The sequence below is a fragment of the Zootermopsis nevadensis genome, unplaced genomic scaffold (genome assembly GCF_977971745.1).
Source record: "Zootermopsis nevadensis isolate Lab colony 2312 unplaced genomic scaffold, Znev_1.0 Znev_ptg000007l, whole genome shotgun sequence".
In the NCBI taxonomy this organism is placed as follows: Eukaryota; Metazoa; Arthropoda; class Insecta; order Blattodea; family Termopsidae; genus Zootermopsis; species Zootermopsis nevadensis.
The window spans coordinates 8,100,886-8,115,563 of NW_028259139.1; the positions used below are offsets into that span (position 1 = coordinate 8,100,886).

Sequence of the window (14,678 nt, forward strand, 5' to 3'; positions counted from 1 at the left end):
CGTCTTACAATTCATTGGCTTGAAATGTTTCCGGCATATGTTATTATATTTATCTCTTCTATGAGTGATGTGTAAAACAGATGTAATTCATGTCTGATTGCACAAAGTTCCCACGTTTGTTATTTGTAACTTTTTATTCTTAAAGTTCCTATCCAATATGGATTTAATTAAAACTTTAACTTTTTCTACTATTAATATGTATAATAAGTCATTAATGTTAGTTAATTTTCGTATTCCTGCTCTACTATTTCATCTGTTTATCAGAAACTGCTGAGAGGATACAGCCCATTGGTCTATTTATCAGTCGAAAAATCTGGTACTTGCGTCAGGTCCCCAACGATTTTACATTGTAGGCGTGAAATAACGCAAACAAAAATTGTTTGCTATACCAGGATCTATCATTACACACAGTTTAAACAATCAAATAACGTTGCTGCAGCTCCCACATCATAAGTTTACATAGCCATGTTTGTATTATTTATGATAGTAAATTACAAATTAGTGGTATTATGTTGATATAACATTTACTGAAAATCGGCATACTGGTTCAGAAATGTTTCGTAATCTGAGACAAACTTAAAGATGGCGCATTAAGACACCTTACCTTTCCTTAGAGGGTGCCGAAAGGTGGCCCTGTGTCTCGTGTCGTTTTAATATGGTTACAAATCAGTGCAGTACAGCTTTACAGAGAGAATTGTGCTATTCTCCATAATATTAAGTGCATATTTGAAACATGGCGTAATTTCGCACTAAGAAATTATATTATTTCAGTCAGCAGGAAATTGTCTCTATCCGTCTTCCGTCTTCTACAGATTAGATTCACATACGAGTGTTCATTACTTTGCCACATGCCTTAATAATTCATTTTGTTTTATGGAAATGCAGAAAAAACAAAGAAATATTCGTTTCATACTCTTTATTTTCCATGAAATAGACTCCATAAAAGTGTCATAACGGTTTTACACCAGTTTCCAGGAAGTTTAGAATCATATTAGGGTAAATTAGTTTCAGTAAATTTCTCTTTCATAAAGGGTCCTTCATGATACGTCATTGGCAGAGAAAGTTTCTTCTTATTATTATTTTTCCCCGTACCAAGTCAGAGGTTATAAACCCCGCCCCGAGCTATGCCTCCGATGATTGACTTTTTCCACGAGGTGAGTATTTAATGACGTATGCATGAAAGTTCACTTGCATCCGACAGACCTGTTCTGCCTATCTGTATAAAGCAGGAATATTTTTTCCATAGTCTTCGTAATAAGCTGAAATGAAAATTTAAATTAGATACAATCTATCCCTTTAATATCGGCGCAAGTTAATGTGTGTTTCAACCTAAAGTTTTAAATTAACATTTTTGTAAATATTCTTCTGACGTAAAACCATTTATTCTGAAAGAAATATATCTTCGTCGGTGTGTTTCTTGACATTCTCTTGTTAGATATTTTTCTTGTTCAGTAAGCATTAGAGATTATGCAGTACACAGCACAACTGAAACTCGATTCTTCCCAATCCACTTTTCCTTCGTTGAATTTTATTCGAAAATAAAGCAACGCGCCCGTTGAAGCAGAAGACCGAGTTCTTATATATTAATAAATTACATAGGAATATAAGGTTATAATTGTTGTACATAATTTGATTACTCCATATTATCGAGGTTGCTTCATCTTTGACTTAATTGTAATTAGTCCTGACAAATAAGTACTACTTCTAATTATATCGAGAAAGAAAAAAAATAATTACAAATAAGATACAAAGACAGTAGATCTGTAAATACGAAATCAGTAGTTTATTGCACATTACAGAATATGGTAAGAATATAATTTTAGTTATTGAAATAGCATCGGGAGTGAACATAGCATATTTTTTGGTAACTTAATACTAGACTGAGAAGTGTTGTTATGCCTGATATAACAATTTTAAGAAAGAAAAAAGAATTCCTGAGGAAGACTTGCGCATTTTAAAACAAGACATTTGTTTAATTATCAACGTAAGCATCTCTGTGAGATTTCAGAATTACTCGTAAACATACACGCAGCAAAGTACGTAAACTTCAGGTTATGTGAATGGTTTTACAAACCAATTAACACAAACTTCCTTTTATTAAAAGCTGCTTGTTTATATGAATACGGAAACTCTAGTAGACGCTAATGAGGTTGGTTTAGAAGTTACCAAACACAGAGAAGACTAAATACGTATTCCTGTCTTGTCACCTGAATACAATTAAAAACCATAATTTAAGATGACTTCCAAAAAGGGTAAGTTTAAAATATATTTGAAAGAGTATGATTAAAAATCAAAATTATATTCAAAAATAAATTAAAAGCATATTATTATGACATTTATATTAATAATAATGTCAGTAACGTAAGAACAAATAACCTGCATCTCTAATGAATCAGCCATTGTCACAAATCTTCGGAAATCCGGAAAGTTTTCACCCTCCATTGACATATCTTGTGTAATATTTGAAATTAACAGCTCAACTTCCTCATGACTTCTGTATTTAGCTTTAGTTTGCTCATAACTAATGTATAATTGCAGATAGCATGTGAAATTTCTATGGAGATATATCATAGATATAATTACAAATTCTGTAAGAAACGCGTTTTTAAGTTAACCAGGTTTGTGTACCAAGATGACTGTGCACTTCAAATGGGAAAGAAGCGATATGAATTGTCTAAGCTAACAGAGGGGGGAAACTGGGTTAACTGTATTAAACATGGCCTAATTTCAAGTCCATATTCAAGCTTCACACCTGCCAAATACATATCGGGAGTATTAAATATTACTCTTTAATATTTTATCTGTGAAGATTTCTGTTTCTGGGTTGTTATGTCGTGTAGCCTGTTAGAAGTTTGCTGACGTTTCAGGCGTACTTGATACCTCTATAATGAGAGTAATGGACGAAGTAAACGCTCTGAAACGTCTGTCGGTTTCTACCAGACTACAGGGCACAGTACCCGAGAAGACAGTTATTTTCAGACTCACCGCATTCAGAATTTGAAATCTTACATTTCTTCTAAAATCTTTTAAACGTGACTCCAGTCCAAACGTTATGGTTTATTTTACCAGTCTGCTTCGTATTTGAATTAATACAGTTTGATATTTGATTAGGACTATCCGGACTTAAGATTCCTTTGTGGTTTCGTCAATTCTTTCAGAAGTAATGACCACTTTTTACCACATCATTTCCATTTTTCAATTTATGATTATCCTCCCACATGAACCCGTACATATATACAAGTGAGGAAACTGTGTTTATTATACCCAGAAATAGCATATAACGCATAAACTATAAAATCTATCGGACTTGTGTACTTTAAATCTGACAGAAGAATAAGAAGAATCAGAATGGAGGCTAAAGGGAAGCTGAAATTAAAAATTCTCTGATACTGTAGACTTGTAAGGCACTTTATGAAGTTAAACCTGTAGAGTGAAGGAGGATATTTTTGATAAAAATAATATCTCATGAACGTGTTAATACAAAGTTTTCGGGCTTTCTCAAAGGAATATTAAATGTCAACTCGCTATCTACCCATCTGTCATCCGTTTAAAATAACAAGTAACTCCTTACACGCCTTGAATAAGGTACGTTGGGTCACATTAAATGGAACCAAAAGCAGATCAAAACGTTCTCTGTAATTTTTTTTCTTTACAACTAGAAGAATGAAATTCTGGCAAGTAGATTATAGTTAAGGCAGAATATTGGTTTTTTGTTTAATATCCTTACGTGTATGCTGATGGTGTAGTGATGCCATGTGGTCTTTTAGTCAGTAACGAACGTTTCAGATAAAAGTCTTCATCTTCAGGATAGACCAAACATCTTGGATTCTCTAATTTTGATGATGTCAGAATAATTAACAGGAGATGCAGGTCTGGTTTCACACAGACAGTATGAACAATATTATAATAAACTTGTGAATTTAAATTCTTCAAAAATTCCGTGGTGTAAGATTTTTCTCCTTTTTAAACTAAGTGTTCATTACCGTGTCCACATGAGACCAACGCTAGAACCTGACCTGAGCCAGTTTAACCCAATCCACACCTTCATACCACATTCCCTGAAATAGGTCTAAGTTTCGTATTTGGTTTATTTTATTGAAGTATTATGACTGAAAATATGTATATTTATAAATTTCTCATTTTATTCCTGCATGCTGACATGAAATGAAAAAATTTAATCAAAACTGCGCAATGGATTATATACGTAGTGAACCAATGACATTTATTAATATTAAAGTTCTATCGATCATTGTAGTGAAGGGGCAAAGTTCCCTGTTTGCGTTCGCGAGATATTTGATTTGAATTTCAGTGGAGTTATTAAATATTCTTCTTGTTCCTCGGGCTACCGAGACAAATTTTGAAACAATATCTTGAATTAAGTCACTACTATCTCCTTCAAAATCTTTATTTATTTAACACTAGTTGCCAGATTATTCTAAATTTTGACGTAGACGCTATGATTACGTGAGAACTTGAAATCTCACCTCAGACTCAGTCGAAAACTGAGCATCATTTAATATGAAAAAGCCAGTTGATTGGTGGCTTTTACAATATACAAGGATAAGCCTTCGGACCGCACTCTGCTTCAAGCTGCTTGTGTATGTTGAGAGTCTGCAGACGTTAAAGAAAAAGTAGGAATATAGGAAGTATGTTTAAAGGAGAGGGGATCTGTCTGCGGCTGACAGTGAAAAAGAGCTTACCACATCAATGTGACAAACGACATTATCTTCCTTCACTTCCAGTACACTCGTTTAGAATCCTGGTTATAAACCAAAGTTAAAATATCTCCTCATCATACTCAAACTGTGAGATCACGGGTTGTATAAAACATTTTACATCTCTGTTACTGCAAATAACAGAAGCTTCTATTGAAAATATGTCGATTTTTTTCATCAATCCTGCTTTCAAACTCACGAAACAAAATAACTTCAGGAAACAAGATGTTCTACTGTCAATATCACGTTAAAACCACGAGTACTTTAAATAAATCTCGACTCAGGAGCACAAATTGTAGTAGAATATCGAACGTAACACACTACTCAAGTTCTTAACCCGTGGGTAGTGACCCCTTAAGGGTATCTTAATTGATAGTTAATGTACGAGCTGACTAATTGTTAACAAAGAGAAATTTTTAAACTCTCACAAAGAAATTTAAATAAAACAATTTAAAAGTTTCATAATTTTTACTTCTTATTAATTATTAACTGTCATTTAAAATATACCATTATTTTATCTTGTATCCATATTTGACTCGACACCTGTTCATTGAAATTTAGGCTTATGGCTGTATGTAACAGGACCTTTCTTCAGAAGCTAATAGTACGATAAGCTAGTCAAGAAATTTCCCTTTTATTATGGAACCCGAAACAGCTTTTGGCTTTCCTCTTTAATTTATTTAAAAAATATAGATTGAAACGTGTATATTAAATGTGAGCTTCGATTTTGCTTTTCACATTTTTTAACTCAGACAAAAAAGGAATTATTCTATTAATTATGCCAGATTAATACTGGATACCAAGCTTAATTCCATATGTATACCTTTGCCTACAAATATGTGGCTGATTCAAGCTCAGTCTGTCTATCTGCAGGTTGCCACATTCTGAAATTTATATAAATGTACCGGTTAATATATTTACCTCTTGTGATGGTAATATGGTCACAGTTTAGCGTGGGGGTATTATTTCCGATGATTCCAATTTTTTTTATAAAAAAACGTGTCTTTAAATATTCTTATATTTTCTTCAGTTCATTACTTGTAGAATAATTTACAACATGATCTGTTACATCTGGACTTCATACGAACTCAAATGTACATCTAAATTACTTAATAAAGGCTTAATGAAAGTTAATTAAAGATGGTGAAATGCATTTCTACCAAATAATGAAGTAACAAATGTAGATGATAGCGTACTACAGCTGGGAATTTTGAAGAGCGTATGTCATTGTTTCACTCACTGCAGCGGCTCTGACCGGGTCGGCATCATAAGTTAATACAAGTCAAGGACTGTCGTATGAGGCTTACAACTTAAGCTATTTGATGTACTTGTAGACGTTTGATCAGCTGGGAGACAAACCAATTTGTAACGGCTACGAGGCCAGTTCATATCCATCAAATTAATTACGTTCAATTTAAGATTATTTCTTGTTTGCTTTCATGAATGTCGCAATTATTGTCTTTCTTCGTTTCATTTGTGTAATAGGATGACAAAAGATGACAAGTACTATCTATCCTTGAACTGATTATTTATAGGCTCGATAATTTTAATAAAAATTACGTAGATTTTTTTTTAGTGAGATTTCACGTTCTTGAGAACAACGAGTATGAAGATGGATGTTTCTCCGTGTGGTTTTTGGTAGATATTGACCATTGTTTCAGAAGAGAATACTGCCTTCATCAAGGGCCCTAGTGATGAAAGCAGTAAGCCCTTCTGAAACGTCCGTCAGTACCCACTAGATTACGTGGTGAAATATCCCACAAGACAACCATTTCAAACTTTTAAGTTCGTTTTAGTTTATAGACAAAATGGTGACATCATGAGGATCGGGAAGAAAAGAATCATGGTCCCTTCAAGGTTCTGTGACGACGTGAGTCTAGAGATACTGAGGAAAGCCGCTCTATGAACAATGTTAATTTTTTGTTTGTTTTGCTTATCTCTGTGTTGTATCTGTAATTGGCCTTCTGGCTGTTGATACAGCACACTAATAATAAAGAATTGAATTGAATTGAATAAGACATTCTGTCGTTACGGAAAAATTAAATTCTTCCGACAACTTTTACTATAAAGGATACACTGTGGGCTACATTATATTTATGCTTATTTAGTAGATAAATTTCTGAGATGTGGATGAGCTAACATTCACACTTAATAAGACATTATTCTCACTTGTGATACACAAGTTAACAGACACTGTTCTGAAAGTTTACATATATGTATGAATATTTATGTATTTCTGGTCTACTAGACCAGAATTTTGTTGAAGTGAAATTCAACTTCTTGTGTCCATGTCACCCAGTATTTGATCATTTATAGATGGAATGGATCTTGCGTGCCATATAAGACTCGGAAGAGACCAAAATAAAGAGGGAAATAATTTAAGGCAGTGCATGTATGGGGAGCCGATTCCGTGAAAGAATGGTATAGGGACCCGAAGACCGAAGTCCGATCAATGGGACCGCGGGTTCGAATTTCGCTCGAGGAATGAGTGACCGTAGTGCCTTGCAGTGTTGCCCTGTTGATACCTTACGAATGGGTAATCTATCGTCCAAGTAATATGATTCCTTTCTTAATAAATAAATTGGAAAATTTTTAATTTTTAAAAGACCTGCCCCAACCACTGGAACATAGTTCAGAAAACACACTAAGAATGATAAGAAATAAGAAATAAAACAAGAAGCAGTGAGAAAAAACAGTAAAGAGGGAAATAAGTAGAGGGATAAAAAGGGATGAGTTTGGAGAAAGAAATGTGTTTCGTCTGAGAACTGTGGACGCTGTCAGAAGCCATCTGATTTAGTTTAAGTTTCAAAACAATTAAATTTTCAATTTTAAGGTTTACATGCGTCATGTTTGTGTTTTTTGATTAAAATATATAATAAAATTCAGGTCAATACACAAAACTTTATTTAGATGTTAAAATTTAAAATTTAAATGTTAAAATTTAAAATTTTAAATTTGCGCCATTCATCACTATAAGGATGTTACAATAGAGCGCTTTCATTCACTTCACAACATGTTTCGATGTAATACATCATCTTCAGGTGTTGTCTTTTAAAACTATTTTATATTATAATGCATGTCTTTCAGTATATTCATTATTGTAGCATGTGTTCCGCTGATCATGCATTATAATATAAAATAGTTTTAAAAGACAACACCTGAAGATGATGTATTACATCGAAACATGTTGTGAAGTGAATGAAAGCGCTCTATTGTAACATCCTTATAGTGATGAATGGCGCAAATTTTAAATTTTAAATTTTAACATTTAAATTTTAAATTTTAACATCTAAATAAAGTTTTGTGTATTGACCTGAATTTTATTATATATTTTAAATTTTCAATGTAATATACTTTTCAGAATTAGCATAGATTAATATTTTATTAGATGCGTCTTCTGATAGTTACGAAAGTCGATCAGAGAAAGGCGACGTCAGACTACAACAAATTAAGAAAGCGAATGTAAAAGTTACGAAGTAGTTTCTCCTGAAACCAATCTGAGCCGAATAAAGGGCATCGATAATGAAGTGGGAGAATGAAGTTCTTCGTTGAATACCAGAATGACGAGGGCTTGAGACGTTGCTAACAGCCAATGCCACTACCGTGACTTGACTAATACCTCTTTTCAACCAGATAAAGCTGTTGGCTTTTACTCAATCACTATTCTTACCACCAAAAGGATTCGCATTGATCCACCAATTAAAGTTTCTAATGGGGAAGCAGAACATCCAGGTATAAACGTCGCTGCGGTTGCAGTTCATTCGTATCGTACTCATTGACAAATGTAATCAGTACAAAATCTAACTTAGATAATTTCGTTTCAGATTACAAGTGATTCCATCGATTGTTTTTAAAGAACACTTCTGTTATTCAAGGTTTAAAAAATCGGCTTAATACAGCCAATTAGATCTAATAAATGTATTGAGCTTACATAGTATATAAAGAGGTTAATTAAAATGTGTTTAATGGCACGGTCATACAATTAGTTCCTTCTACTCAGAATATTTATCTGCACAAGATAACATAGAAGGCCTATGTTTGTTTTCTGTTATTTAACAACGCCACTTCAACTGCTCGGATTATGTACCATCGAATGAGAAATTCCGGATTAATTGTGAATCTTAGATTTAGACGAATGTGAAGAGGCCATCCATTGCCTCCAAAGATACTACCCTTTATTTGTCTTCAAGAAACAAAGAAACCACGAAAATTCACGGTTAAGATAAGCAAACAGTCTTCTATAGAGATTTTAGCAGGTTTCTTAACTAACAGAGATTCTTACCCCTACACCAACGGGGTACATAATTTTAAAAAAATTAAATATAAAAGAGACAAAAAGTAATATATATATATATATATATATATACACGCGTGTTTTGAATTCACGACGCGAGGCATACCAGACATTTCAATTGGTCTACTACCTAACCAGTTTGTACAGACGGCACGTAGGCCATGTACTGTTTAATTGGATGATGAGGTGATGCTGAATTGTATATCGGGTCGGACTGGAGAGAGGTAGCAGTGCAGAGTCCACAGCACCATGAAGCCCCACAATTTCTGCTTACCAATGAAATGCATACTCATAATTTATGAGGACTGGGGAATACGTCACAGTTGAGCTGTTAATGTTCCTATTTAATATACGGGTTATCACGGGTTCAATTCCGGACACCCAAACCAGTTGTCCTTAATGAATATTTTTGTGGCTGCTTTCGAAAATCTGCGATGGTAAGTTAAAATTGGTGACAATTGATTGATTTTCTTCTTTATGATTAAAGATAACCTGACACTGTAAAACCAATGCACTTTAAAGTGCGTCGTTAAATAATCTGATAAGCAATCCTGATAATAATTTTTTTCTGAACTCTGGCGTTGGTTCGTCCACCACAAATCTCACTCGAAGTCACCAGGAACTGGACAGAAGTCAGTTCCTAGTCGCCTGAGTCCCATAGTGAATTATAATATATTGAACGATGCAACTTTCGTTAAGTTATTGTTTAAATGTATATATTTAAAATTATATAATCATTTGTACTCTTAAAATATTGTGGAAACTATCTTATACCTATAAACCTTTTCATAAACCTTGAGGAATTTATGAAAATGAATTTATTTTGCCTAAAGCTTAAACTTTATTAACGTTCAGCATAAATGTACACAGCTTTCCTATATACGGATAACAGATGCGTCTATTAGTTGGAACATATTTTTAATAAACACTCATACATTGCATTCGCAGTATGACCCTTATTCATGAAGTTTATAACAGACCTTAAAGACTTATCTACGAGGGTCGCTCATTAAGTAATGCCCCACATTTTTTTTCTCAGCCAATAATGAATATAGAAAAGTGTACTTTTACATGCTTGAGATTTGATGTTTCCCGCGTTCGTGTACGGAGTTTCAAATGATTCCAACCGATAGCGGAGCTGTAGTGAACTGTTAAAATGGCGTCTGTGAACGACTCTCGTTACAAGCAACGAGCTGTAATTGAATTCCTTGTTGCTGAAAAAGAAACGGTGGTGAACATTCATAAACGTTTGTGTGCTGTGTATGGAAGCTGTGCAGTCGATAGGAGCACCGTTGGTCGCTGGGCTAAGAGAGTTAAAGCTTCAGGAAGTGAAGAAACCGAGCTCCGTGATCTGCCGCGCTCTGGGCGTCCTGCCACAGCCACCACTCCAGACATGTTGAACCGCGCGGATGTCATTATTCGTGAGGATCGGCGCATCACAACTCGACAATTGGCCCAACAGCTTTCAGTCAGCAATGGAAGTGTGATTGCAATTATCCAGGCTCTCGCATATTCGAAGGTGTGCGCAAGATGGGTTCCACGAAGTCTCACAGCAGACCACAGGATTCAAAGGAAAACGATTTCTTCTGAATTGTTGGAGCGTTTTGATGCTGAGGGAGAGGTCTTTCTGTCCCGGATCATTACAGGTGACGAAACCTGGATACAGCACTTTGAGCCAGAGACAAAAAGGCAGTCAATGGAGTGGCATCATCCTCAATCACCGAGAAAGAAGAAATTCAAGACAACTCCCTCCGCCGGAAAAGTCATGATGACTGTCTTTTGGGACAGTGATGGGGTCATTCTTGTGGATGTGATGCCAAGAGGTGCGACCATCAATTCAGACGCGTACATCAGGACCCTGAAAACCCTCAAGAAGCGTTTTCGACGAGTTCGGCCTCACAAGCATCCAGCAGAAATTTTGCTCCTGCACGACAATGCACGCCCTCACACAAGTCTGAGAACCCGGGAAGAAATCACCAAATTGGGTTGGACGGTGCTACCCCATCCACCCTACAGTCCAGATCTGGCACCCTCCGACTTCCATCTCTTTGGGCCACTTAAAGATGCTATCCGCGGAACAAGATTTGAAGATGACGAGAGCGTGATTCAAGCAGTGAGGACATGGCTACGTGCACAGGACAAGAGCTGGTACCGGCAAGGCATGCATGCACTTGTTCCACGCTGGCGTAAAACCGTACAAGTTGATGGGGACTATGTGGAAAAATAGTATGTGTAAAGGAAACATTGATTTATATTGTCACTAAATTTGAGCCATCTTGAATAAATATGTTCTGAGGAAAAAAATGTGGGGCATTACTTAATGAGCGACCCTCGTATATGCCCTGCATGGTACCAGTAAACTTCATTATTTATAGCCAATCGATGCTGCAAATAATAAGATTTAATCATGAGACTGTTTAAAGGTGCTAGATCGATTTTAAACGGCAGTGTCGCTCCCTGTGAGGAATATTTAACAGTGAGTGGTTATATTGTATAGAAAACTAGGGAGAAAGCGACATGGGAAAGCTGTCAGCGATGTTCTTGTCTTTAAAGAGATTACTCGCTTGGAACATGCAATCGAAGTAAGTGGCTCAGAAATATGCATCAGGACTTCAGTCTCAAAAATGCCTGCGAGAATTAATAGCAAATATGGATGTATGTATGAACGAAAATTTGTAAGCGAATTCGTTTCCATGTGAAAGTAAACATGTAGACGATAATGCGTTCGAAACATACGTGTTTATGATATGTATCCATGTATGTTAACGAAATCTTTTATAACTGTCTTGTTTACATTTCGTCACGTGTTTTCAACCATCATTCTTAATGCATCTTGTTACCATTAATTGTTCTGCTATAGTTTTTCATCCCTTCGTGTTGTTCTTTTGTGTATTTGTGCGTGTTTGTGACAGAAATATTACTTAATATCCCTTCTTACCATCGTGTACTTCATTGTCAACTCTTCTGTTGTTAGTATCTGTAAATTCGATAAGTCTACACGCTAAAGTTCATGGGGGAGAAATTGCGAATAGCTAGGATAATGTAATTAACAGGAGTAAAATGGCTTACTACTGGAGTACACGTTATGTAAATGTGAACTTTGATATTATGGATTCCATATTGGTATTGATGTTCATCAATTGCAGGTAATGATCCGTTTGTTTAAAATTAATCTGTCAATATATATCGCATGTCACACATTGACAAATACGCTTCTCTGCATGTCATTGGATATGACGTGTATTAGAACACGTTTAAAATAAAAATTATTGATTGCAATTACCTGTATGTATATTGCAGTGACGAACAACCGGTATTCCGCGAAATTTTCACCTCATATTATAATTATAACCATAATCATCGCCCTGATGACGGATGCAGTATGACCTCTGAAACGTTGGTGAATATCTACCATAAACACAGCGCAACAACCCATAAGACAGAAATCTTCATGCTCTTTCTTGTGTGACGTACCTTCGTGAGTTGGTTTATTTAACGAAGCTATCAGTAGCTCAAAATATGTAGTATTTATTTTATGATTAATTAAATGAAGGTGATATGGAAGGAAGCGGACAATGTCTACGTAACTTAGAATTTCATTATTTTCCTGGAGGGACAAAGGAAATGCACGATAAACCTGTCAAGATAGCCGGTCTTCTAGCTGCGATTTGAACCAGACATTTCCCGAACACAATACACGAATGTTAATCGCTCGTCCGTAACCATCCAAAAATTAGTCTCTGCAAGAGAACATTCTGAATGATTTAGTAAACAGTAATGTCGATGCAGCATCGGTAGATTATTCATAAAATGGAGGCAACCCCGTTTTCAAGATTCGCGTACCTCGTCGCACTAGAGAATTTCCCCTGTTTAATACTTAGCCTAACATCCTCTTCCATTGTTTATAGGCTTCTGAACCATCTTTGACGTAAGTCAGACCCAAGGGTTTCTTTTGGTCTTGTATTCCACTTGTATCTCTCGGGGAGCATCAATACTTCCTCCGTCTTTCAATCCCCCCCGCAACATATCATTCCATTGTTATTTTAATCGTTATTAACTGTTAATTGTATATAATTCCCCTCTGACAATTATGAATATTACCCGGCGATTATATATAATTCCCCGTGACAATTATGAATAATAGCCGGCGATTATATATAATTCCCCCTGACAATTATGAATAATAACCGGCGATCATATATAATTCCCCTTGACAATTATGAATAATAACCGGCGATTATATATTATTCCCCCTGACAATTATGAATAATAATCGGCGATTATATATAATTCCCCCTGACAATTATGAATAATAACCGGCGATTATATATAATTCCCCCTGACAATTATGAATAATAACCGGCGATTATATATAATTCCCCTTGACAATTATGAATAATAACCGGCAATTATGTATAATTCCCCCTGACAATTATGAATAATAACCGGCTATTATATATTATTCCCCCTGACAATTATGAATAATAACCGGCGATTATATATAATTCCCCTTGACAATTATGAATAATAACCGGCAATTATGTATAATTCCCCCTGACAATTATGAATAATAACCGGCGATTATATATAATTCCCCCTGACAATTATGAATAATATTCGGCGATTATATATAATTCCCCTTGACAATTATGAATAATAACCGGCAATTATGTATAATTCCCCCTGACAATTATGAATAATAACCGGCTATTATATATAATTCCCCCGTGACATTTATGAATAATTATAGGTAATTATTTCCTTCCTGTCAACAATGACTGACAACCGATGAATTCGTAGAGAATGTCTACTTACCGGAATCCTGGAGTATGATGTAAGCCAGACCCAAGGGTTGTTTGCAGACTCTCCTTCCGTTGATGTAGCGCCGGACCCGGCATTGTTACTACCTTTCTTTCCACCTCCATTTCTATTCTCCTTCTCCTCCAGTTCCTGACGCAATTTCGGGTTGAAGAACTCCACATTGGCACCCTCGACACCAGCCATGCCAGAAGGGTCCACGGTATTGTCTTCCATTACTGTAGGCGGAGGCGATCTTGCACCGCGTTTCCTTCGGCGATAGAATTCAAAATCTTGGAAAGGATTTGTTTGCCCCGCACCAGAGGCTGGTATTGTTGACTGTTGCGCCAGAGTGGCGATGGCCGAAGTGCACTCTCGGTCCACATGTGCTATGTACGTGTACAGACAGTATGAAAGGACCAACTCCGTCAGCAACAGCCACACGAGACACGCGTACACCAAACTGATATTCGACGTGAAGGACACGTGTGAAGTATTTGTTCTTCTACACGGTGACTTGGAGATAAAGTTTAAAGGACTTTTATTTACGGTCAGATTTTTGCTTTGAGGCTCTTGGTCTTCGTCACTGGTGATATCCGTAACCATTGTAACGTTGTCCAGTAGCTAGACGGAAAATAAGAAGTTACACGTATAAACGACGCATGGCAAGCGAAGCGAACTCCACTGCTGTCACAACGCTGTTGTCCGCAACCGCGCGGGAACTGACTAACGTAGACGGCAAAGCGCAAACCAGCTTCATGCTGGGTCTTTTCCGGGCATGCGTGGGGGGGGGGGGGGGAGGCCGAGGCGCCTTCCGTCAGGACGACAAGACATAGAACGTCTCTACTGTCAGAAATTCAAAAATTGCTCTA

General features: G+C 36.1%; 2 protein-coding genes across 3 annotated transcripts in view; one reads left to right on the plus strand and one right to left on the minus strand.

The window, feature by feature from the left end:
• LOC110829848 (uncharacterized) overlaps positions 1-14,532 on the minus strand; it is a 109,758-nt gene extending 95,226 nt beyond the window's left edge. For both annotated transcript variants that reach the window (XM_087344175.1, XM_087344174.1), the window contains exon 1: positions 13,825-14,532. In XM_087344175.1, the coding sequence (XP_087200301.1) occupies positions 13,825-14,412 (588 nt within the window). In that variant the 5' untranslated portion in view covers positions 14,413-14,532. The remainder of the gene's footprint in view (positions 1-13,824) is intronic.
• Stoml2 (stomatin like 2) overlaps positions 1-14,678 on the plus strand; it is a 124,813-nt gene that overhangs the window by 85,962 nt on the left and 24,173 nt on the right. The window lies entirely within an intron of this gene.